Source organism: Micropterus salmoides, unplaced genomic scaffold (genome assembly GCF_014851395.1).
Source record: "Micropterus salmoides isolate LMB-PRFRI ecotype aquatic unplaced genomic scaffold, ASM1485139v1 Ms_hic_scaffold_10, whole genome shotgun sequence".
Classification (NCBI taxonomy): Eukaryota; Metazoa; Chordata; class Actinopteri; order Centrarchiformes; family Centrarchidae; genus Micropterus; species Micropterus salmoides.
This window is the reverse complement of record NW_024040041.1, coordinates 3,024,682-3,049,305: the sequence shown is the minus strand read 5'-3', so window position 1 is coordinate 3,049,305 and position 24,624 is coordinate 3,024,682. Positions and strand designations below refer to the sequence as shown.

The window sequence follows — 24,624 nt, the reverse complement described above, 5'->3', positions numbered from 1 at the left end:
GTGGCTGTGGCTTAGAGTTAGAGCAGGTTACCCACTAACTGGAAGATCCGCAGTTAGATCCCCAGCTCCCCCAGTCTGCGTGTTGCAGATTTTGCTCTCGATGGCTGTGCTATCGGTGTGTGTGTGTATGATTAGTTTCTTTCAACAGATTGCCCCTCTTGCACGGTAGCTTCTGCCATCAGTGTATGAATGTGTGTGAAAAATGAATGTGACATTTAGGTCCAGAAAAGTGCAAATCACAGTTAATTTAGAACAATTGAATTCAACAAATAATATGTATATAAATAGTAATTGTTCTGTTTATTGCATGTAAGACAGATTGCCCCACTGGAGATAATTATGGCCCTGTAACAATGAGAATGTTGACAAAAGAAAAACATATCTTAATATTGCTGTTATTCATAGCTCACACAATATTATTCACAGCTCCACCAAATCACTGGGAGTTTTTAAAAAGACTAATAATTTTCTTATTGGTCAAGCTTCTAATGTGACAAGATAAGGCCTTACACCTACACACTTGAACAGCTCTGTCACATTTTTTCCCAACCTTACAGTGATCAGTGATCACCCTATTAGTGTTTGCATTAAGCGATCAATAACAAAAAGAAAGCATGCTGAGCAGGGATTGTCTTAGGCTTACAAGTTGTTAAGATCTGTATCCATCCGTCTTAAAGAAAGATTTGGATACATTATTCACATAAAAGCCTCCTGCCTCTACATTAAATGGCTTATTCCCATGATGCACCTGTGAAACTGTAATCTGTGCCACGCGCACGCCGAGACAGCAGAACGAGGGCGGCGACGCTCAAACTTGAAGAGGGCTTTCATCGGCTCACCAGGTGGTTTCCAGCAGGTCAGTTCTTTTGTTAATAATGGCTAGTTGTTCGGTTTCACTTGACGCCAATAAGTTAAATGTTTGATGCTGTTTCAGTTTGAAAGCGGGGGAAGCGTTTAAGAAATCATTCGGTGGTTTGTTTGGTCAGGGGGCTTGGTGTTCACGCGTGTTGTGACGGGAAATTTTCTTTACGAGGTGAATGAAATTGGGGAATGTCAGTAACTCTCTGTTTTTTGTCATTTAAAAACAAATGCTTTAAGAAATATGTCATAGAAAATCTGAAATGTCTTTACCGACATGTGCAATATCACATTGTTTCTGTGGCGGTGTTTGATGTGGTGCTCACATGAACCAAACCTGTTTTATTTATTCTGTCTGTCCTCATTCCCAAAAACACGCGAGCGCACACGCCTCACCCTCCCGTGTGACTGATGCTCTGCTTCTCGGCAGGAGCCAGCTGGGTGGGTTGTCTTGTTTGGTATCTACACTGTTGTTTGCTGATGAATTTGCACGGAAGCTACAAACAAAACAAGGTTTGTTGTTTTGTTTTGTTTGTAGCCAGTTTGTGCCTCAACATTACATCAGAATCACAAAGCTAAGCATCTAAAAATATTGGAAAACATAAACTCTGAAACCCATGATGGTGGTTTAACGATAGTACAACTTTAAAGGTATTTCCAGGAACCTCAGACTGTTCTCTGGATGAAAACATAGTCCGTCTGTTATGTAAGTAAAGACTTTTAACCCGTTTCGCAGATGTCCTAATCCAGGACTCCGGAAATGAGACCTGTCCATGCTCTTTTGTCAAACAAACTATTTACACGTTATTTAGTATGAAAAATATTGATTAGAATGTAATTAAAACATTTTTCATTTTAGTTCAGGTTGTACAAATTGAGTAAAGAGAGTTACGGCACAGTCTTTGTTCAGAAAAAACGGGTTTTAAAATCTTTATCATGCTACTGTTTTTATTTTTTCAACTAAGTGGTTTGAAATAGTTTCCTGGGTTTTTTGCTGGGTATTTGTCTTAGGAAAAACGGATGCTAGCTCTGAATGTACTGTAATCAGAGCCTTGATTACATCAGATTATAAATTGCATTTATAATTCAGTGCTCAGAGTTGTTTATTTCTCATGTATGTGATACTGAAGGCTTTTGCACAGGTATTCTGCATCACAGTCTGTGGGAAAGGGGGCCAAGATGCCTGTTAGGGCTTGAAGGTTTTGATAGTCCTGCTATACCAGTTCAGAACCAAAACATTTTTTTTTCTGTATTTACAAATTACAGACATTTACATTTATAAAAAAAAAAGGTTAGAATTTTATTTTACAAAAGAAGCCAAAGTTACCAAAGGTTATGTTTAATATGTTGGCCTAAATAAAATAGTCAAATATTGTGTAGAACAGTTAATTGATAAGTTGAAAGAGAAAATTAACAATAATTCTGGCAACCAATTTGTTGTTGTAGACAGTAATCGTGCAAAAATATCAAACATTTGTCCAGCTTCTTCAATGTGGGGATTTGCTTATTTTTTCTGTTTTTAGACCCATTAAAAGTTAATTATTGCGTTTATTTTATAATTTCTTGGACTGTTGGTCAGACAGAACAAGACATTTGAACACCTTGGGCTTTTAGAAATTGTCATGAGCATATTTACTTTTTTATGACCTACACTAAATAATTAATTGAAAAAAATATTGTCAGAATAACTACTAATAGAAATAATAATAGTGCTCACTCTGTACAAAAACAGAATTGAGGTTGAAAACACCGCCCAAATGGCTGTCATGATGACCGCTTGCTGTTGTGTTGGATGGTGGGACATTCATGTTGAAATGATGTGAAAAAAGTTTTGTATAATATGGGACGTTTTAAGCACTTAAAAACTGCAACTAAAACCAACATTGGGTTGTGGACAAACAGCCTGTGCATATTGCACTCGCATATGTGTGAAGGTAGGGATCGAGTGAAAGGTGGAGGATAGACGAGAGAGAGGCAGAGAGAACGAGAACCAGTCTGTTCAGGTCTTGGCTTTGTCTGATCTGATGTCACAGACAAGAATGTGATAGATTGTTCTGGACAACACTTTAATCACACACCACAATACAGGTTGCATCTGTTTAGGAATCTCATATTTGGTTTGGACAGGTTGTACCGTGGTTGCCATAGCTACCACGTTTGCTGACTCACTAGTAGTGTTAGCTGTAGATATATACAACACAAGCCTACTGTACATGAGGCCATCCTTTTGAGGGAAGTCTTTTTTTATTTATTTTTATTGAAAACTTATTTCTTTAAATTTCAGCGGTGTAAACAAACGCACTCTGGCTTTGTAGTCCCACATGTAGAGGTGCTGAGAGCAGCGTTCACAAATGCCATTTGCAATGGCATTTTTAAAGGCCTGCTGGTGATATTAAACTATATTAAGACATGGAACAGCCGGGAAAACGCATCTTTTCTTTAGTGATTATTTTGCTGTGTGGCAAAGACATTAACCAGTTCATTGTGAAAGCACAGTGCCTCCTGATTACAATACAGCAAAAAGGAAATCCACAAAGTGCAGCACTTGCTTGATAACAGTGTTTACTGTGGAGACACTGTCAGAGATTTGTCCAGAGCTGGAGGCGGTACCAAATTTGACTGTCTTGTAATTCTCTATGCAAGGAAAAGGCCTGCGTTGGGAAAGAGACTTCATTTTATATAGCTAACTGTTGTTAGTATTGCTTTTGACTTAAGTAAGTTTAGTTATTCTGCAAGTTGAATATCATCTTGTGCAACATAGACATGAATGGAAAGCCTATGTAGGAAAAGATCAATATGTGAGACACTGTGGAACTCGGTCGACAGGAATGTTACGTATGTCTCTGAGTTACCAAAAATTATACCTACCCATAAGTTTGGTAGTCCATGGGTAAGTTGACTCAGTGCAGTGTAGCAGAAACAACCCAGGTTGGGTTAAATTCAGCCCTGCATTTTTGTTTGTTTTTTTGTGTACATGACTGTAAAACAATCTTTTATCTTCTGAATTATGGGTTTCTGCGTAATTCTGCTCTACATGCATTTGTTGGTGTTTTCTTTTTGTGTGTGTGTACATATAAAATATCTGCAGAATTCTACACGGAAAGATTCTGTTGAATGTTTGGTCCTATGGTTCTAGCTATAACGAGTGAGTGGGCCCCATACTTCACTAAGCGCTTTGAGTGGTCGGAAAACTAGAAATGAGCTGTAAAAGTACAGACCATTTAACAAAATCCATGTCTGGTAGTTATTTGCCGTTCCCTGGTGAGTTTCCAAACATCAGAGTTTATGAAATTCTATGTGACAGAGCTGTAATCAGACCTTCACTCCAGCATGTGAGTGTGCCCCCAGGAAGGATTCACAGGTCCCTCAACCATTTTAAGACTATTAAACACCCCTAAAATAAGTAACTTAAACAAGTATCAGTAAAAATGTAAAAATCTCTGCAAAATATTTTTGATAATACTAAAATGAACTGAAATTTGCTGATCCCTAGAGGGTTTGAAAAAGTTGATGAGCAGAGATACTCACAAGTCTTTGAGCTAGAGTCCAAGTCTCAAGTCTCTTGTGGTTATTACGAATGTTGTATCACCTGCTGCGTTCAATCCAGGTTGCTTATAAAACTGCATGGCTATAAGGAATTTCCGTAACTGTAACCTGTTTGTCATTTACAGAGCACAACCATGTGATGGGCAATGCAATTATTGACGGCTTATTAAATACTGTAAGTCAAAACACTTCCCAGACTCTTAAACCCAGTGTAACGTTAACTAAATAAAACTGTGACGTTGCATAATGAACAATAAACCTGTAACCTGTTTTTAACTTGCAGAGCACAACCATGTAATGTGAAATGCAGGTAATGACAGCTTATAAACTACTGTAAGTCAACACACCCTGCACCCTTTCAAACCAGTGTAACGTTATAACTAAATAAAACTGTAAGGCTACATGATCAAAAATAAACCTGGAACCTGTTTCTAGCCAAAGGTAATAATTAATGTGATGGCAACAAGCGGGACGTAAATAATTACATTAATCGATCATCACAAGTTTTGGCAAGTAAACAAGCGCTCATTCATCTTTTCATAACGAACGACTATCAGAGTTAAAGCAAGAAGCAAGCTAACGTTAGAAGGCCAACTCTGAGCTAAACATATTTACTCACCACAGGTTACTAACCTATTTTGCGTTCAGCGCGTCTTTGTTTGGTCTTTAGTTTATGATGAATGGCGCCGCAGCTGCCGGTGTTTGTTGTCCTCTCTCATGTGTGGCGGCACGCAGCAGATGCTACGTAGGCAGGTTATAGGTAACGCAGGGAGGGAATAACGGCACGTTTCCTGTCTTTTGAGGACGAGTCGAGTCTGAAGTCACTGTGTGCGACTTAAGTCGCACTAGAGTCTGAGTCTCTAACTTGAGTCCCCATCTCTGTCGATGAGCTACTTCCTTGAATTGGGAGAGGGTTGACAGTAATCAAAATTGTTGGAACATGCGTAGTTCTAATGACTTTCTGGTTGTGCAAACCACTGGTATCAGGGGTGCAACAGGTCACAGAAGTCATGGTTCGGATCATTCTGTGGTTTCAGTGGCAGATCAGATTTTGTTTCTTGTGCTGCTTTGGCTGTGATGTAGCTGCCTCTGATCTGATTGGTTGCACGTCACAAGTGAGCGAGGGGAGCTGTTTGTCGAAGGGAAGGCAGTAGATATTACTGAAGCTGCAATAAACATCCCAATCTGATGATCTGTTTCTATGATGACGAGCAGCCCAGTGTTCCTGTTACACCACCAAATATGGCTGAACTCAGCCTACGGGGCTTCAAAGTGACAGCTTTTAAATTACTTGCTTCCACTAACCCTGTCACTGTGCTTCAGTTAAACATGCATCTGTCTTTTCTTTTTTTTCACTGCAACTCTGAATTGCAATTTACGGAATTACTACTATAAAAAAACAGCAGCAGTCAAACTGTTTTTACACTATGATGGTTGAGCTTTGCAATCAATCTGCTATGTTTCCATTACAGGAAATATGTTGTGGAATGAGTTAACATAATTTAAACAAAAACTCTAGAACTGACAAGCAATTCTACAGTTTAGGTGTTTGTTGAATAATGCTCCTAGGACTATCTCAGCCCCTGCACTCTATCTGGGTAACTGGTCAGACAACATACTTCTCGTGCTTATTCTGAACATCTTTCTCTGTCCAAGTACAGACTCAACACATAATGTCATACCTGGGTTATGATATCAGCTGTGAGGAATTTTTGTGGACGTGTCACTGTGGATGTCCACCGAAGAAAGACAGTTAGGTCAGCCTGAGGGAAGAAACTGTTTTAAATGGAATCTATAGTTCTTGCAGCTGCAGTTTAACTTTGTAGATTTATTTTAGTTTCCACTGTTTCTGTGAGAATTTGGAGAAATTTTGTCCAATGAACCCTCGTGAATGCCAGTGGTAAAACCACCCACAGTGACATCATTGTGTTGCACACCATTGGATTAAATATTATTCCACAGTTAAGAGTTGAGTTGTGAGGATATTTCCATAACAGGTCAGTGGTTCAGTCAGATTTGATTGGAATATAATGAAAAACTATAGGCTTTGCGTGACCACTAAAAATGGCTATTTTGTGTGGGAGTATAATGAAGAGATGCAATAAAGTTTGAGAGAAAGCAACACAAAAATAAAATCACAACAGTTTGGAAGATTATTACATTTCCAGCAGACAAGAGCTGCAGATCAGCTGCAGCTTGTCTGTGTCGGAGGAACGCAATGTTTAACGAGCTTTATTACCTGCTGTAATCAGCTGATCAGCTTGTTTTGGAGAGGAGGAGGTGTAAAAACTTTGACTTATGAAAACTTCAAACAACAACTTCCGACCCAGTAATTAGCATAACTCCATCAGCTGTTTGCTGTAAACACACTGCTGCAGCTGTCTGCTATTTCTGAGCAATAAATTTAATGCCAACATAGCTACATCTCGGATAAGTTTTTAGACTCCTCTGAAATATAATTTTACCTTCACGATGTACAGAATGGACAGGACAGAGCTGTACAACTGATTAGTCTAAGCTTGTACCTGATGCTCTCAACTCTGGACAAGTAACGTTGGGTAGTAATGACATGCAGCTAATCAACGTTACTTCATTACTAATTTAGCGAAGATGTTTTCTAGCGCTAACCGCTTTCACTTTCTAGCAGTTGGGGAAACGCACAGACTTTCATTAACAGGGACACTGTAACCTACCTGACAACTTACTGCTCATATTTTCCTCTGCTAACTTTAACGCTCATGTTCTGCCGCTCACGCTCTTACATTCGCTTGCAGGGGGAATGATCCGTTATTTGCACACCCCAGACTCTCTGGGCATTTCCACACTTCCAAGAGTTGCGTCTTTTTGCGTTCGATCAACATTATGTTATCAATTTACTTACTGGGAGCTTCCGCTCTGCACAGAGTCATAGAAAAGCTATGAGTAATTCATATAACAAACAGAATACTCCGGAAACTGGGGGGCATCATATATGTCCCTCATATGACTGTATGTCACACAGCCTCATAAGGCTGGGTGTCCACCATAACACTTATAACTTTGTGTTAAGAATGTGTTATTCAGTGACTCTGTAACTAAGCTATATAGTCACATAGTGATGTTTAAGTGAAGTGCAAAGCATGCAGGGATTGTGTGGTTCTGTCAGGCAGGAAAACTCCCTCCAAGAACCAACCACTTTATTGGAAGTTTGGCATCTGGAAGAGAGATTCTAGAAAGAAATTCCAAATGTTTCACAGTGTTGTCTTCCCCTGTAAGTCATCCTGTCCCAAAGACTATGAGGTCAATACAAAAGCGGAAATGCCAACATTACAAGTAGCGAAGATGTTTGATAATGCTGTGTTCATATTTTGCTGAAAGTTGGAAATAGATATATAGAACAAATTTTTTCCCAGTGATTGCATAGGCCTAGTATTTTGAAATGATACACTCAGGCAGCTTGCCGAGCATGCTTCCGCTTCCACCTGCACCAGTACAACGTGAATACCTGCCTTTATTGGGATTTTCCATTTGCTTGTTTCTTTGCTTGTTAAAGACACAAACCCACCAAAACCCTTAACAGAGCCAGGAACTGACTGGGCTAAAGGATGAGGTCTGTTCTTTTTTTTTTTTTTTAATTGTTAACAAACCAACATCTTAGTCTATCTCTCACTACGTTCTGACTTTCTCACTACGTTCTCTATGTTCTGACTGCCCTGTCTGTGGTTCTGCCCATTGGTTCATTTTGACAGTCTTTATAAAAAAAACTATTTTGTTTTTATACTTTCCTAACAAAAGTAGAATGTTCACGGTTGAAGTTTAAATGTGTGATTTAGCCCTTTAAATCACCCATACAGTAGTCAATACTGTATGCCTGTGTAGCGCAAAATTCATTTTTGCATACAGCTTTCGCTCTTTTGGTCCTAATGTACATCTGCTGACAACAAATCTAACACAGAGCTTGTTGCCTTCGTCATGACGGAGCTGGCAGGCCTGTTCGGTCAGGTCAAAAAAGTATTGCTGTACTTTCAGCCCCACCCAGATACCTGCTGGCTTTGACAGGCACCCGTCTGACAAGCAGTCAGGTGAGGCATTGCTCTCAGTGTAACACAGGAGAGTTGAAGGGAGTTCTTCAGAGCATAATTTGATGCTAAAGGGATATTCCCAGGAAAATAGCTTTTTGTGGTATAAGACTTTTTAAAAATTTTATCAACAGGAACTACTTTAAGGTGAATTTTGCAATTCTTGAGGGAAAGTTAAAGGACTTGGCTATGGACTAATGGGGAAGCAGCTTGTTTGACATCAGGCCAACACAGGTGTGTTTCATTTCTTATTGTGTCGCCAAGGCATTCGTAAATCCTTAGGTGTTGCTTTCCATTGCCTTGTTATGGCTTTATGTACTTTTAATTTGCTACATACTGTAGTTGCTGCACATGCTCATTTACGTTCAGTGTAGCAGCGGGTGATATGGATAAGCAGCTTTCATTGTATATGTAATTTAATGAAAAGTAACACACTTTATTTGTTTCAGCACACTTTATTTGTTGTGATAGCTGGAGGTTCTTAGTATCTAGCAGTTTTTTTTACACCGCCATGTGATAATGGCTCCAGCCATCAGCATCAAGCTGCCACCAGAATCTTGTTTTTGTTTTTTCCAGAGGAGCAGGAAAAGACTTTCGATTAATTTAATGGGACATCTGTTGCTATGGTACCATCCTAATTATGCATTTCTATGTCTGCACTGGTATAAATGTTTATATTTTAAGTGTTCAGCTTGATGATAAATGATTCTTTCTACCTTCCTTCCTAGCTGATGTGAATTTTTTTACTTACAACCTAAATTTGCAGACAAGAACTGCTTTGTGCAATGACACAGCTAAGGAAAAAAGGAAGGCCTTATTTGGAAGAAACTTAAATAGTTGTTGGTTAGACTGTTAATTTTGTTTTTCTTGATTGGCATGACTAAGCAGAAACATTTTCAAAAATCTTTTTCAATTTCTGTTTTTTCTGATATAACTATTTATACATTCATGTAACATCTCTGCAGCAAACATATTCTGGAAAAAAAAAAAAAAAATTATATAACGGAGTCATGCAAAACTACTCTAATGGAATTCTTGAATAAATATATAGAGCTAGGAATGTATAATAGGTCTCCTTTAATGTTTCTGTCTTTGATTGCCTAACCACTGTACTGTCTTACTTTCTGTTGACCTCTGCAGTCCCGTGCACTCTGCCATGAGACATAACTTGCTGTGAAGGTCCTTTCACACCATGCAGCGCTTTCCTCATCACGTGGCACCAATGGACCCTCAGGTGTGTCCGCCCCCTCTGAGCAGCAGCCAGTCAGTCAGCGGCGTTGACAAATCCCCAGCCAGCACATTCAAACCCGGCCATTCACGCAGTAACAGCACTGGCTCCTCCAAATACTCAAAACAGGTAACAAGACCCGCAGGTTTAGAATCTGACTATACTGTGTTTTTTGTATTTATCTGTCTCTACTTTATTTTATTGTATATTCTGCGGTTGTAGTTACCGTAAAACTTCAATTAATAGCAGAGTCCCAAATAGCTGCAACCCCATTTACTGACCTGGTGTGGGAACACATTTTGACAAATAAACTTTTTATTTGCTTTTTATAGAAGTTCATTGGATGTATAAAACCTCTGCTGCTTAGATTGTTAATATGCTACATATTAATGTTTAAACGTATGATCAATATGTCAGTATGGACATGCTGCACATCGTTAGATCGGTTAGCTCCTCTACAATTCAATTGTTCAAGCATGGAACAAGAGATGAAAAGGAAAAAAAAGTGCTGACTCCCGTTATGTTTGAAGCCTCGTTAAGTCCGAATGTGTTCATTCCTTGATTATTTATATTCCTTCAGTCTGTAAGGGTCCACCAATCAAAAGAGTCCAAACAGCTTTTCATAAAAATTAAGTTGTGAATCCTGTCCTGTGAGGTCCATCGCTCTGTCTGCCAACTTCTGCCACACTTTTATCATCCTGCACCATGTTGTTGCTTTCAAAATAAAAGCGCATAAGCCGTCTGTCGGCGCTAGATCAAAGGAATGACTTCTATTTGATATTATTGGATACTAGTGTTGTAGTATTTGATGGTCTTGGTCTCGTCTCGGACTCGACCACATTTATACTCGGTCTTGTCTCGGACATTGAGGATTTGGGATTTTATTTCAAGCACCATAACTTTGGGAATATCAATAAATTGCTTTAGCATTGTCTGATTTGTTAACATCCTAACTTTGATTGGATTTAAAATGTATTGCTTCAAATGCAACCAATAACCCTAATTAAAAATGTGTTGTTTCCGTTAACGACTATCACCCCTCCCCGCGATGGTAGGCATGGAAAAGGAGTGTTTGAATAAAGATGCTTATGTTGATTTCAGCTCTTTCAGGTACTTCTCCAATTGATCTGAAAGATGTGATCTCGTTCCACATTTTAGTGTTTGTCATGTAATGTGGTGAACTTGTCTTAGTCTCGGTTTGGGTGGTCTCGACAACACTATTGGATACTTTTTACACAAGTAATATTCTGATTTTGAAATAAACTGTTTCATAGTAGCCTATTTCAGTTTTGTGCAAAAGAGGAATTCAAGGCCTGTTCCACATGGACACATGTCCCAAGTAATGGCAGGGTCAATTAAGTGATTTTAGCAAATAAAAGCCCGGGCTATTAATTAAAGTTTTACGGTACTTACACATCCACTGTTTTGCTTCAAAGTAGGGATTTTATTTTGCCATTAGCCTTATATGTAGCCTAAATAGAAAAACAAAAATGCATTTGTTTTTCTATAATAAATAAAAAAAATAGATTATTGCCTCCTATGTTTATGTAAATCCATTTCCACCATAAGAGAAAAATGGATATTTAATATACAGAATGACAAAATTAAAGACTCCTGATTGTGACAGAGCAATGGTGTTAAACAGTACATAGATGGATATTATATATAGATGATACATTTGATATTAATTTTTTTTTATGCCAAATTGTTTGTTTTATTTCCAAAATATAACTCCATCAAACACTGACTTTTAGTGGTTTGGGTTGTTTGGTAATGATTGAAGTGTTTCTTTCGTCAGTCTCGTAACTGGGAGGTACTGGACGACTTGCAGCATCTGGATATGAGTTCAGGTCCCGGCTCCTCTCTGGACCTCAGTATTCCTGGGATCTGTGAGGGCTACCTGATGAAGAGGAGGAAGTACCCGCTCAAAGGCTGGCACAAGGTGTGCACGGACAGCATCTGACCTTTTCTGCTCTGTTTACACAGGCTGTCTTGTCTATGGCACGGTCTCTTCAACATGTAAATCTTTTCTGGCTGACGTAATAGTTACTCTGAAGCATAGCTGTTGAACCTTCTAACCAGTCAGCATAATGTAATTCCTGTGTCCACTGGATCATCCTTGTTTTCTTTCTAACACTTCACTGTGATTGGTCCTTCTCAGAGATACTTCTTGTTGGAGAAAGGAATTCTCAAGTACTCAAAGACACAGCAAGATGTAAGTCAAAACTGCAGGTGCCAACACTACACTGTCACACAGAGCGGTGATAGCGCTATGAACTCGCTGTTCATGTTTGTTCTATTGTTTCCATTGTGGTTTTAAAAGCTCTGTTTAAATTTACCAAATAGATTTTTTTTTTTTCTACTTGTTTAAAGTAAACTTTGCCATTGTGTGTTAGATTCAGAGAGGGAAGCTCCTTGGATCTCTGGACGTCAGCTTGGCTGTCATGTCCATCAACAAAAAGTCCAAACGCATTGATCTGGATGCTGGAGACAACCTTTACCACCTCCAGGTAACCTACACAACGCAGTTCAGAGAGATGTCAAGAACCCTGAGTTTATCTTCACTCACTATCAGTAAAATCTAGAGTTTCCTAAGGAAGTTTACAACCAAACACCTGGATATTATTTATCCTGCCATGAACTTAACATTTGTTCCTCTCTTTATTGTGTCCTCCTTTCTTTGTTTTCCTCCCTCTTAGGCAAAGAGCCATGATATGTTCTACATCTGGTTGACCAAGCTGTGTGCCCATCGTGTATTTAGGAAAAACGAGGCCATGAGTGTCCATCGTGGTGTCCTTCACGCTCTCTCCATGGGCCCGAGCAACCTGCCAGCCATGGCCACTTTGGCCCAGAAAAACCGAATAACAGTCAGTAGAGATTCCTGCTCAAGTTAATGTCACACATTTTATCAAAAAAATGGCAAAATAGATAATACACATTTTAATACATTTGCTGACAACGACAACAACTGCCACTCATCCACTGTCATGGGTTGTGTCATTCTTAAGAAAATGCCCCCTGGGTTATTTCTATGGTAACAAAGCACAAAGAATTGTGGGAGGTGGTTGACAGTGTAGAGACATCAACTCTACTCACTCATTTATCTTATTTTATTTATTCATTTATTTATTTATTTTATGTCTCTTACACAGTATTTGTGTACTAACCTTGTACACACACACTCTTATCAGCATGTAGTATGAAGAAATACGTAATGGCTTCTGTGCACAAGATTCACAAAAGGTTAGGGGTTCAAAGAACTGTTTCATTATTGCTCAATCAGCTGGTTATGTTATATGGATCAGCATTACAGTTGGATCAGTTGCTTAATGAAATATTTCAAATGTATATCTTAATCATTGTTTTCTGTCAAAAAACTGTTTAAGATTAGATGAGATGGAGAACGGCAGATAAAATCTCATGTTTGAGAAGCGGTGACCTGCAAATATTTGGTATTATATCAAAATTCTGATCAATACATTTTTCTGTCGATTAATTCATTGGGTAAATGACGAACCATTCCAGCATTATTTACAGTATTTTCCACGACGACTGTAGTGTAATAGTTATGTAAAAGAGTGTAATTTTTCTGTCACTGGTTTACTTTTAACCCTGATGTGTTTGACCATGCAGCCTCCTCACTATGCCAGCTCAGCGCCAGTGTACCAACATGACATGGGAAGTCCCTCCATCGCCCCTCACCAGGGTGTGACCAACAAGGTGTCAGCCTGGCTGCAGCAGACCCACGACATCGACACATCCTCAAACGGTAAGAATCACCTGTAATCTTCAGCCACAGAGGAAGCCTGGTCTACAGTCCTATTCAATCAGATTCAGCCGTGACATTTATTAAGTTGCAGATAATAAACACACATTGATGTGAGATTTTTTTTTTTTTTTTGCATGGTCTGTGTCCTTTTGCATGGTCTGTGTCCTCTGTCTATCAGACCTGGCCCGTTGTCAGGTCGAGTTGACTGAACTGGCCCAGCTCATCCAGCGACTCCATTGGCTGGAAGGAGGCCTGCCAATCACAAACACAGACCTGGAGATGCGAATCAGCATGCAAGTGAGTACTCTGGTAACAGCTGTGAATATATGTGTGATTCTTGAAGTGATATTTAACTAGAAAAATAATGGTGCACTAAGATGATTATTGAGTGTAGTCCAGGCTAGTTTGTTGTAGTTTCATTAAAGACAAACGATATATGATGAAAAAACACTGTAGATAATAGAAAGTAGCAGTAGTAAATATCAGTCTAAGCTTTAACCCTCTTGGTGTCCGTTTTTAGAATCTCTCCCTGGAGAAACCCAAGCGGAAGACAGGGAAAGGGGCTGGTCACTCCAGGACTTTGTCCCGCGTTGAAGCCATGGGGGGAACGGTAGGACTGACTTTAAACCTCCTATGCAGTATTGTGATTCATCTTAATTTTGTTTTGTAAAATAGTTACGTCCTCTGTTTAACAAGTTGTTAAATTGCTGTTCATTTTCTCTCCGTCTCATCTTCTCCAGTTCACTTCCAGCCACCTGAGTACCAATGGCAGCTCAGGTTTGGGGGCGTCTGTTCAGTCCATCCCTGACTACGTCTACAATCAGCTGTCCAACCCTCAGGTCACCTCACCTGAGGCCAAGAAGCTTCACCAGGACATCTGCACTGTTTCTCAGAGGGGTACGGCCCTCTCACCTACAGCTGTATATCTGTCAATAGGTGTAATTGAGCTAGTTTTCAATGACGGGTGTCTGTTTTTCAAACGGGGCGCTATACACATGAAAGTTCTCTGTTCATAGTTCAGAAATAATTTCTGAAATAATTGATTCATTAAACTTTTTGATTGTTATTAATGTAAGCAAAAACATGTTTAATCAAAATGGGCTATTTAAAGATGTCACTTCTGGTACTATTTAAGTCTGTTATTTGTTTAATTGTTTGTTTTTTTGACATTTTATAAAATAAAAGGACATATAACATGCTTAACCTAACACCTATTATCATCTGCAACATTTGGGTTCCTACTCTTTATTACAGGTAGCATGGTATGTGTATGAACTGGACTATAATTGATGATGTTTTTCTGTATGTTGGGGTGTAGTTCATGCTTCTCTTAAGTCCATACATGAGGTTTTGACCTTGGAGAGGGAAAGACTGAGGCAGGCCTGGACCAGCCCAGACCTGAGGCAGAACACCTCGCAGCAGCTTGCTACACTCTGCAGCACATTATCTGAGGTAACACACAGGGTTAGGTGGAAACAAAGCTCAAAACTATCCTTGTTCATCCTGAAGATCTATCCCCCTTTCCCTCTTTGTTCATTTCCTCACCACCTCTCCTTACTTTTTCTCCCAGAGTTAAAACATTCATTATTGGCATAAAATATAGGCACAGTTTGGTTTGAAAAAAAGACAATGGCAGCCAAGCCCTTACAGTTTGTTGGTGAGGTGCTGTGTGAAACTGTTGAGCAGGTTTGGGCTGTTTTGGCAGGACAGGCACAAGTTCTCACAGGTGTTCCCTGAAGGAACACACTGCAAGTCTTTGTTACCCTATTTCCGCACACTCAAAGACACAAATAATACTATCGTTGTCTCACACTGAAACTGAGCAGTCTTGTGAGTGGATGGGCTATCAAACTGACCCGTCTCGTCTGGTGTTGCATAAGGTTTTTTCTTAGCGGTTTGTTTTCTGTCCGTGCTTCTCTTTTTCAACCTATGGGGCATCAGTTACTGTGACTTTGGGCTTTATTATGGTGTTTATTTTTCTGACAGCTGACTGTCATCCTGTGTTCTCTTCAACAGTCAAGTTAATTCCTGTCAATAATTTCGGTATTGAGAATAAAGGCAAAAATCACTCAAATTGTTGACCAATTTTACATAATAAGGATTAGCAGTACCTGTGAAAACAGGTAAAGGCATTACTAGTGCAGCAAAAATACTTAATTGACTCTTAATAGCTGTTGACCAAAAGAAAAATGCAGTGGCGTGTTCTGGCCCTGTTAACACGATAGAGCGACACGTTGATTAACGCCACCTGTTGTATAAAAGCTCTGGAGTCTGACCATTTTTATTTATTTTTTTCTTGTTTCCTCTTCATGTGTCTTGCATGGGTGGTCTGTGTATTTGTGTGCATGTCCCCATGCATGCGTGTTTAGCTGGACATACAGTCACGTCTGACCAAAGTCCACTCGCTTTCCCTGTCCTCTGACTCTACTGATGAATCCTTCTGCACCGTCCGTCCTGACCAGGTGTGTACTGTGCTGGTGTGTGAAAGACGGTTTATCTCTCCATGCATGTCATTTCATTATGCCGCTGTCACTCATTTGTATTCATTTTTATCTTGCATATGACACAATTCTCGCACAAGCCGTTACAGCAGAGCACATCTCACCAAGCAGCAGTGCACAAAGTACACAGATCTTCTACTTGTACAGTACAGATACCCTTGCTAAATATTGCTCCACTAAAATTAGTCTTAAATTTAGATTTGTACTTGAGTAAAAGTTCAAAAGTACCGGATTTTAAATATACTTAAGTACTATTAGTGTGGTTATCAGCGGTTGCATACATGACAAACAGAATAAAAAAATACGGTATGCAAACTTTCCTATTTATTAAACAGTGGCATTCATTATAAACAGGTTTCCTTTTTAGTAATAATTCAAGTTACTCAGGTGTGTGTGAGTCAGTCAGTCAGTCATGGGCGGTGTATCCAGATCCTTTACTTAAGTAAAAGTTCTAATAACACACTTTAAAAATACTCTGTTACAGATAAGTCCTGTTGAGTGTAACAAATTATTTTCATTATGGATTAATCTGTTGATTATTTCCTCCCATGAATCAATTTTCTAAATTCTCAAAATAGTGAAAAATGCCGTCACAAATACCCAGAGCCCAAAATTACACCACCTCAGTGCTTGCTTTGTCGAACCAACAGTACAAAATAAATCACAAATAAATTAAAATAATTAAAAGGAAAAGCAGCTAATCTTCACAGTTGTGAGGGTGAAATCCATGAAATGTTTTTACACGAAAAGTTAATTTCACTGTCAATCTAATAATCGTGTCAGCTGCACTTGTTGTGTGTGTCTTAATTTGTAAAGTAACTAAAGCTGTCAGATAAATGTAGTGAAGTAAAAAGTACAATATCTCCCTCTGAGATGTAGTAGAGTTGAAGTAGAAAGTGGTGTGAAAACACTACCTCAAATTTGCACTTAAGTACAGTACTTGAGTAAATGTACTTAATTACTGTCTACCACTGGAACAAAGAGATTCTTCTCCTACGATACAGTCTGTTACAAGAAAACACAAATGAATGACACAGTTGTCATGTGCTTGGTGTGGTCACTTCATGCTATTCCGGCAGTTGTACCCAAGAGCTGGACGAAACCATGCCTGTCGACATGTTGCGGTTGGCACCTGTGGGAACTCACCCTCCAACCTGACCGTGTTTTTTACCTGTTACTTGTCAACTCCAACTCTTACTTTGTACGAACATTCATTAAGAAAATTGTATATATAGTTTGAAACACATCCTGTTCTCCTCTCCTCCTGTGCTCCCTCGCAGAGGACACCATCTATGGGTCGTCACTTCTCTCGTGCGCCCTCAGTAGCAGAATCCATGGCAGAGTATTTTGATGCCAGTGAGGTGATCGTGTGCGAGAGCTCATCGGAGGCAGAAGCTTCGGATGAGTCAGGCCTGAGTGACATCACCACCACCAGCAACTCAGAACCTGAAGAGGGACACAGTGAGTCTAGTAGCCAGTAGCAGTCAGAGACCATACTGCCCAACCACCACTCCAGCATAAAAATGACTGACTCTCTCTTCCTCAGCCACTGCTACCCTCAACTACCGGGCCAGTCTGAACAGTGCTCCTGCCAGACCCAGCCCAGTGCCCACCAATACTGGTAACACCACCACTGTGTTGTCTCATTTATGTTGTGAATGAGTGCACTGATGTGTACTCTTTGTTAACCAGTGTAGGCTCTTCAGTACTGATTTTTAGACCAGAGACACAAGACTGCTTCCTGATAGTTAGTGGACAGGCCCAGTAGTGAAAGCACACAACTTCTCCTTATGGATGTAACACAAAACAGCGGTGACAAAAAGCCGTCATTCCTTCGATCGCTCCTTTTTGATCCAGCCACTCTCTCGGAAGTCTTTTGTCACACACATGCTCACATGTAAAAAGCTAATTAGAAGCCAGCTTAAACGCATACATGGTTAAGAAATTGTCTTTCTCCCAGAGAAATTTAGCTAGAAATTTGGTTTCTCGAATCCTCTACCTATGAAAAGTGGATTTACTGATGCTGTGGTTTAAGAAATCAGATGTGTGCAAAAAGCCAATTGTCACCCAGTTTCTAAAGTGCATGTAAAGACACTGATTGATTTAGCACAGACATTTATCACTTCTACGTCTACATATCCTCTGATCAGGGTTGATTGCGAAAGGCTAAATGAGATTGTGCCTTAAAGCAATGGTTCCCAAAGTGGGTGCCTGGGAGTGTCTTCAGGCAGAGCCAAGATTTGTTCATGTACTTTTTAAATTCACTTTGTTGCACAAAACAACAACATTATTACATGTGGAGTTGCACCGTAGCTCAGAGTGGTGACATGATAACTCACACTTGCAGATAGTCACGGTAACATAGCATGCTTTCAGCGCATGGGTTTACCATTTGTACCAGTAAGAAATAGTGACTGTCAGATCAAGCAATGAAAATATTTCTCATTGTAAATGGCCCTCAAAGAAATGCTGGCTCCCCAGGTTTAGAAAAGTTAGAGATCCACTACCCTAGAGGTTGTGCCTCATAAATTATTTGACTTCACTGGACCTAAGATCTGTGGTCATCTTTAAAAAGTAGCTCAAGAGACGCTTGTTTCCCCCATGCTTATGTTATATTTCCATGCTTGTATTATGTTGCTTGACTACTTGGTGCTTTTTTGTCTTATGAGAGGCCCTTTGATTGCACTGATTTGCGTTGCTGTGATCCAGGTCGTCGCACTGCCCTCCCCGCCCCAGGAACAGACAACAGCCACATCGGCATCATGACCATCTTGTACAACAACATAGGCAAAGACCTGTCCAGAGTCTCCATGCCAATCGCTCTCAATGAGCCGGTGTCTTTGCTGCAGAGACTCAGTGAAGAGCTGGAGTACTCTGAGCTACTGGACATCGCCAACCACATTGATGATCCATATGAGAGAATGGTGAGTTTGCTTTACTTAGATTCCTAACCAGCGGGGGCTTAGATACAGTTGAGTTCAGTGGTGAGCTTATTAATAAATAAAAAATGCATGTTCTCAGGTTTACGTGGCAGTGTTCTCCATCTCTGGATATGCATGGGCAACCTGGAGGAATCGCTACAAACCCTTCAACCCTGTTCTGGGAGAAACTTACGAGAGCCACAGAGAAGACAGAGGCTTCCACTACATCAGTGAGCAGGTAACCAGCAGAGAAGGATATAGACACAATGTGACCAAACCTCAACATCTGGGTTTACAACAAACTGTAATGCTGTGTTATTTGTTGGGCTTTCAGGTTAGCCATCACCCACCCGTCTCTGCCTGTCACGCAGATTCAGAAAACTTCACTTTCTGGCAAGGTAGGAGCGGTGTGCTTGGAGATGAATGCTGGATTCACCTGTACTGTAGAAGTGGAGTCAAACCTAATGCTCTGTGTGTTTCCTCCTCTTGTCTGTCTGCTCTCAGATCAGAGATGGAAGTACAAGTTTTGGGGGAAGTCAGTGGAGATCATCTCTTCTGGACTGGTCAATGTTACCCTCCCCAAGTGAGCCACTTCTTCATTTAACAGCACCAGTCACATAATGCAGCACTAGATGTACGACACAAGGATAAGCTACTAACTAGTTTAAGTACGACCATACAACTGACTTAATTTTCCAAAAATGAGTCTTGAAAAAGGGGGGGTCGTCTTATGATCTGGGTCGTCTTATATTTAGACCAACACGGTAAAAGACGTGGCCACTGTGAAATCACCCATTGGTTTGCTGACTACTATTTTGGAGCTTTGAATTTGGCATTTTGGCCGTTGCCATCTTGTTTTGTTTTTTTGGAACCAGAAGTGACTATATTTGGATGAGAGGGTGGAGCTGGATAGCTTAGTTGGCAAGGTGCATCTGTAGTTTACTGCGATATAAATTGTGATGCTAATTTTGACCAGCAAACAACTTGTGCTTACCGGAAAAAAATTCCAGCAAATCCTTAGTGTCTTTTAGTACTGCTAAAGAAGACATTTGTAGGTGATCAAAATGTTTCAGTTATTCACGAACTGAAAACACGCTGTGAAAGGGTCAGAGTACTGAGACGAAAACACAGACTTCTTTTTGCAACCAGTGGAGTCGCCCCCTGTTGGCAGGTTTAAGGCTCAGCGCCGGAGGTTGCCACTTCATAAAAACAACAGATCATTGTTAGACAACTGGGGACTCTTGAAGGACAAAAGTCCACTGATTAAATCCAGTTTAAGTATGGCTGAACCAAACTAACCATCACAGGAAGTGGTTGAATTTCTGCATGGTAAACCAGACAACCAAAATAAAGCTACTGTAGATGGATTCAAGAAAAAATACACAAATGTTTCGGCCAATATTACTTAGTATTGCAGAAATGGTTAACACTGAGGAGCAAAACAAGCATCTTGTTGCAATCTGGAATGAGAGACCTCTGATCCTTTTAATGAAATTGGTTGTAAAATCACATTGACAGCTAGATGCATCCAGTGGTAAGTGTGCAGCATGAAAACACTCAAGGATTGCAGCCAATAAAGCTGTGAGTGTATATAAGAAGAGTAGAGGGGTCTTTATAATTGAGCCAGTCACTCACATAAAACCTGTTTTAGTGGACAATGCAGACATGATGTAAGGATATATGTATGTGATACGTGTATGTTACCTGTAACCATATTCCAAGTATGCCTTTTTCATAGCAAACATAATATTTAGGTTTGTTGTCAGTTCTGTGGTTATGTATAGAGAGCTTTTTAGAGACATTTTTGGGTTGTTTTGGACAGGGTTTGTAGTATACTCTGGACAACTGCTGGAGATGCTCAATCCTGCATTCATAAACTAATATTTTGGTACATAAATTAAACTTGTTGAGGGAAAGATGAGCTCAGCTCTAGAGGGTTTGGAATTTTAAATGCATTAAAATCTAGAAAACTCTAAAGTCTAAAAAAACAGGCTAAAATGCCCAAAGTATTAAGGGAGGTTAAATATTGTTGGTGTGTGTGTAGGTACGGTGATCACTATGAATGGAACAAGGCAGTGACATGTATTCACAACGTGCTGAGTCAGCAGCGCTCGTTGGAGCACTATGGTGAGGTGGTCATCAGAAACACAAAAAGCGACGTCTGCACCTGCAAGATCACCTTTGTCAAGGTCAGGGCGCGCACAGACACACACACACACACACAGACACACACACACACACACAGACTGATGTGCACACAGTCTCTCGTCCATCTGTTTCTTCTAGTTCAGTTAGAAGTCCCAATAATGCACATGGACTGCTTTGTTCTCTTCTGTTTAAACCACCCTTTACAGTCTCGCTACTGGAGCTCAGACAACAATAAGAACGAGGTGCAGGGTGTAATTCTGGACCGGGCTGGAGAAGTGGTTCACCGTTTTGGAGGCCTCTGGCATGAGGGCATCGTCTGTGACACCATGCCTACACAGAAGTGCATCTGGAAGCCCAGTGAGTAGCATCCCCTTCCAATCTGAGCACTGGAAGAGTCCTCAAGATACTAGATACTAGAAGACATTTCGTCCCTCATCCAAGAGCCTTCTTCAGTTCTGAAATGACTAGTACAATGTTGTAGTACAGTGCTTTCCTTTCATCACTTCCCAGGAAACTTGTTACCTCAAATGTTACCTCTTGGCCTCAGGTGAAGATACCAACGATGGTCGTTCAGACTTGGCCACGGGTGGTTCTAACGACTGTAACAACTGTCGTTTCAAAAGCCAGGAGCACTAACGAACCAGCGGTATCGGTGATCCTGGCAAACAACCCCAGAGAGGTTAAATAGCTGAGTTTTCCTACTGCTCATTTCAGAACTGAAGACGTCTCTGAGGGATGATGGACAAAATGTCTTCTAGTAGCTTCAACCAAATCCAGTTGCCCTTGAATTTAACCTTCTTTGGATGGACAACTCTACTGGCACCAGAGAGTCATATTTTGCAAACTGTAATATTAGACAAATGCAACACAGTAACACAGCTGCAGCTGACACATGCAGGAAGAGGGAAAATTGTCTACAGTGAGAATGCCTCAATTTAAAGGCTAAGCAATGTCGACACACACGGAGGGCATGAATAGGCTTGTATTCAAAGTCCTTAGTAGTTGTCCATTCACAATACACCATATACCCATGGCTATCTGTAATTTCTTCACAAAACCTCCCCATGTCTTCACTTTTGTAGAATAAAACTTGACTCCAAGATGGTAGCTATTTTGACAGCGATCCCTCTCAAAGTTGTCAACCAGAAATCCTATCTTTAGGATTTGTAAAATGTTTCCACTGTCCCCAGTCTAAAAATGCATGATGTAATTTCCTGTTAGACGTGCAGCCTGATGACCACTTCCAGTTCTATGGCTTCTCACAATATGCCAGAGAACTAAATGAACTGACTCCTCAGCTGAAGGCTGTCCTCCCGCCTACAGACACACGCTTCAGACCAGACCAGAGGTACAAACTGGATTTTTATTCATTTAAAGTGAAAAACTTGTTTTATTGTTTTGCCCTCCCATGTTGACCAGTTGTTTAATTCCTGCCCCTCTTATACCCATCAGGCTCCTAGAGGAAGGGAAGGTTGCCAAGGCAGATAAAAAGAAGGATGAGGTGGAGGAGAAGCAGAGGGAGAGGAGGAAGGAGTTGGCAAAGAGAGGGGAGGAGCACATCCCCAGGTTCTTCAGGTGAGGAGCTCTGCATTGCACGTTTATATCACAAGATTACACAGATTTAAAAAAAATTATTGAAATAGACGCAGCAGAGGCCAAAATATCGTGACTTTTTGTCCCTGGTATGATTTTAATAATAATTCTCAGGCTCCTGGAGGACAGAAAAGCATCTTTTTATTAGACCGTATCCATGCCTGTCAAACTCACCACCTCAGTTTGATGACATCATCACAGGTTATTTCCTATCCTCATGTAGTGGAGAATGGAAAGACAGTTATTGTTGAAAGTTAATGGTTCATCTGGGCTGTGTGGTCATCTACTACATCTAAGTTCTCTGGGCAGAAACCAGAAGAAAGGAAATGACCTTTAGAATGTGTAGCTCTTTAACTGTTTAGTAAAAGCCTGAATAATTCAACTGGATCTAGGAACTTGCCAGACATTGGGTATGGCAGGCAACAAAGGTACTTGGATTATAAAAATGACCTAAAATAAGTAGTAATAAAGAGTCATTAAACTTCTCATTTTACTCTTAGTAACCGCTAAATATTAAATGTTAAAATGATGCTAAAAGAAACAACATTTTTCAAGAGATGAGTGCATGAACTTTTTTTCCCTTGTCTTTTATTATCTCAGGAAAGCTGTTAATGAGGCCGGCACAGAGGTGTGGCTGTACAATGACACCTACTGGAATCTCCGCAAAGACCCAGGCTTCAGCAAGACTCAAAACCTGGACCTGTGGTAAAACACTGCACCTAGCTTAGAGCCGAGGCTGAATGAATCTAGCCAGGTGCTAAACACATGGTGATATGATGAAGAGGAATAATATACCCCTCTGTTAGTAAAAATAACTTAATTGCACCCGTGTTGGTCCGGTAACCGATGCATGAATGTACTGTAGTGACTCATCAACAAAGATCCAGAGGTCTGCTGCTACCATTACTGCAAGGATATAGAGGAGAAGGGCGTTTGGATGCATAAATGAACCTCTCATTGGGTTTTTGGTGCCTTGTAGAGGTGAGGTGCCACTATGGAACAAATGAAGACTGATTTAGACAAAGCCGGATGTCTTACCAGCCTTTCGCCTACCTCTTTTCATAATGGAGACATTTAAATCCAGTCATCCATGATTCGAAAAAGCAAATCTTGATTTGAAAATCTAGTTTTTAAATTCTATCGCTGCCCTTGAGAAAATTGTGGGTAAATATTTTCTAGTTTTCCTGTAAGGATTGGGGCCATTTTGTCTGTAAAGTGTCTTATATCATATTTGTGGGACAAATGAGAGATTATGTTATACTTTTGTTTTGTATAATTTCAATATAAATATGTTTAGTCTGGCTCATTTGTATGACAGTTGTGATGAGGTTCAGAAGCTGGCTTCCAGCAGAGGGATCCAGAACACATGGAGGGCTAATTGTGGCGCTGTGAGGTATATTACAGGTGAGCTGGTAATGGCTTGCTTTCTTTCTCAATGGGTCTTATTGTATAAACTGGTCGATTTGTAAAGTCGGTGTGTATTTTCTGATGTTTAATCGTGACACATAGGTAAATTCATTGTCTTTCTAAAGTGTCTTCACGCTGGTTAAATCTAACAGTCCTGTTAGCCCAGCCGTCTTCCCCTCTAGCCTGTATGAACTGTCGATGCAAAATGAGCTGACAGACTAGGATTGCGTCTCCTGGACCTTTTTATGCTCTCTGTTGATGCAATGAAGTATTTTTATTGATGTTTCAACAATGGATTTTATTAAGGAAAAGAGACTTTCTTAATGGTTTTGTTTCAAATAAAAGGTTCCATAATCAACACTGTTTGTGTCCTTTTCAACTATTGTTCACTTGTTATCTCAAGGCTCACTCACTAGCTTTTGTTAGCGCATCTTAAGGCCTTCGTCTGTAAAGGAAGTTCCTTGAGTTGCCACATTTAATGAAGTCAAATGAATGTGGCCAAAAGAAAGTGAGCCGATAACGTCCAGAAATAATGACCAAGTCAAGATAAATGTGTTGGCACCACATAGTAATAAGGCACTCTTCGGAAAGGGCT

At 40.1% G+C, this 24,624-nt stretch overlaps 1 protein-coding gene across 3 annotated transcripts; it reads left to right on the top strand.

Annotated features, from left to right (window-relative positions):
- Positions 1-765: 765 nt before the first annotated feature.
- Positions 766-24,389, top strand: LOC119919255 (oxysterol-binding protein-related protein 7-like). 3 transcript variants are annotated; one of them, XM_038739685.1, is made up of 23 exons: positions 766-856; positions 9,603-9,819; positions 11,489-11,632; positions 11,852-11,905; positions 12,087-12,200; positions 12,390-12,557; positions 13,324-13,459; positions 13,638-13,756; positions 13,980-14,069; positions 14,200-14,356; positions 14,778-14,911; positions 15,829-15,921; positions 17,241-17,421; positions 17,507-17,581; positions 18,670-18,884; positions 18,982-19,119; positions 19,216-19,279; positions 19,386-19,464; positions 20,926-21,070; positions 21,236-21,386; positions 22,251-22,377; positions 22,482-22,604; positions 23,223-24,389. In XM_038739685.1, the coding sequence occupies exons 2-23, from the start codon at positions 9,655-9,657 to the stop codon at positions 23,329-23,331; spliced, it is 2,781 nt and encodes a 926-aa protein (XP_038595613.1). In that variant the 5' UTR covers positions 766-856; positions 9,603-9,654; the 3' UTR covers positions 23,332-24,389. The 3 variants fall into 3 exon arrangements, with proteins under 3 accessions (XP_038595613.1, XP_038595612.1, XP_038595615.1); XM_038739684.1 differs by lacking the exon at positions 766-856 and adding an exon at positions 8,478-8,696; XM_038739687.1 differs by lacking the exons at positions 766-856; positions 15,829-15,921 and adding an exon at positions 8,479-8,696.
- Positions 24,390-24,624: the final 235 nt, after the last annotated feature.

Bases quoted from the DNA above. Each gene is read 5' to 3' on its own strand.
- LOC119919255 (XM_038739685.1), top strand. From the start codon at position 9,655: ATGCAGCGCTTTCCTCATCACGTGGCACCAATGGACCCTCAGGTGTGT. The intron at 13,757-13,979 runs GTGAGTACTCTG...GTCCGTTTTTAG, and splicing joins AGATGCGAATCAGCATGCAA to AATCTCTCCCTGGAGAAACC. The intron at 17,582-18,669 runs GTAACACCACCA...GCTGTGATCCAG, and splicing joins CCCAGTGCCCACCAATACTG to GTCGTCGCACTGCCCTCCCC.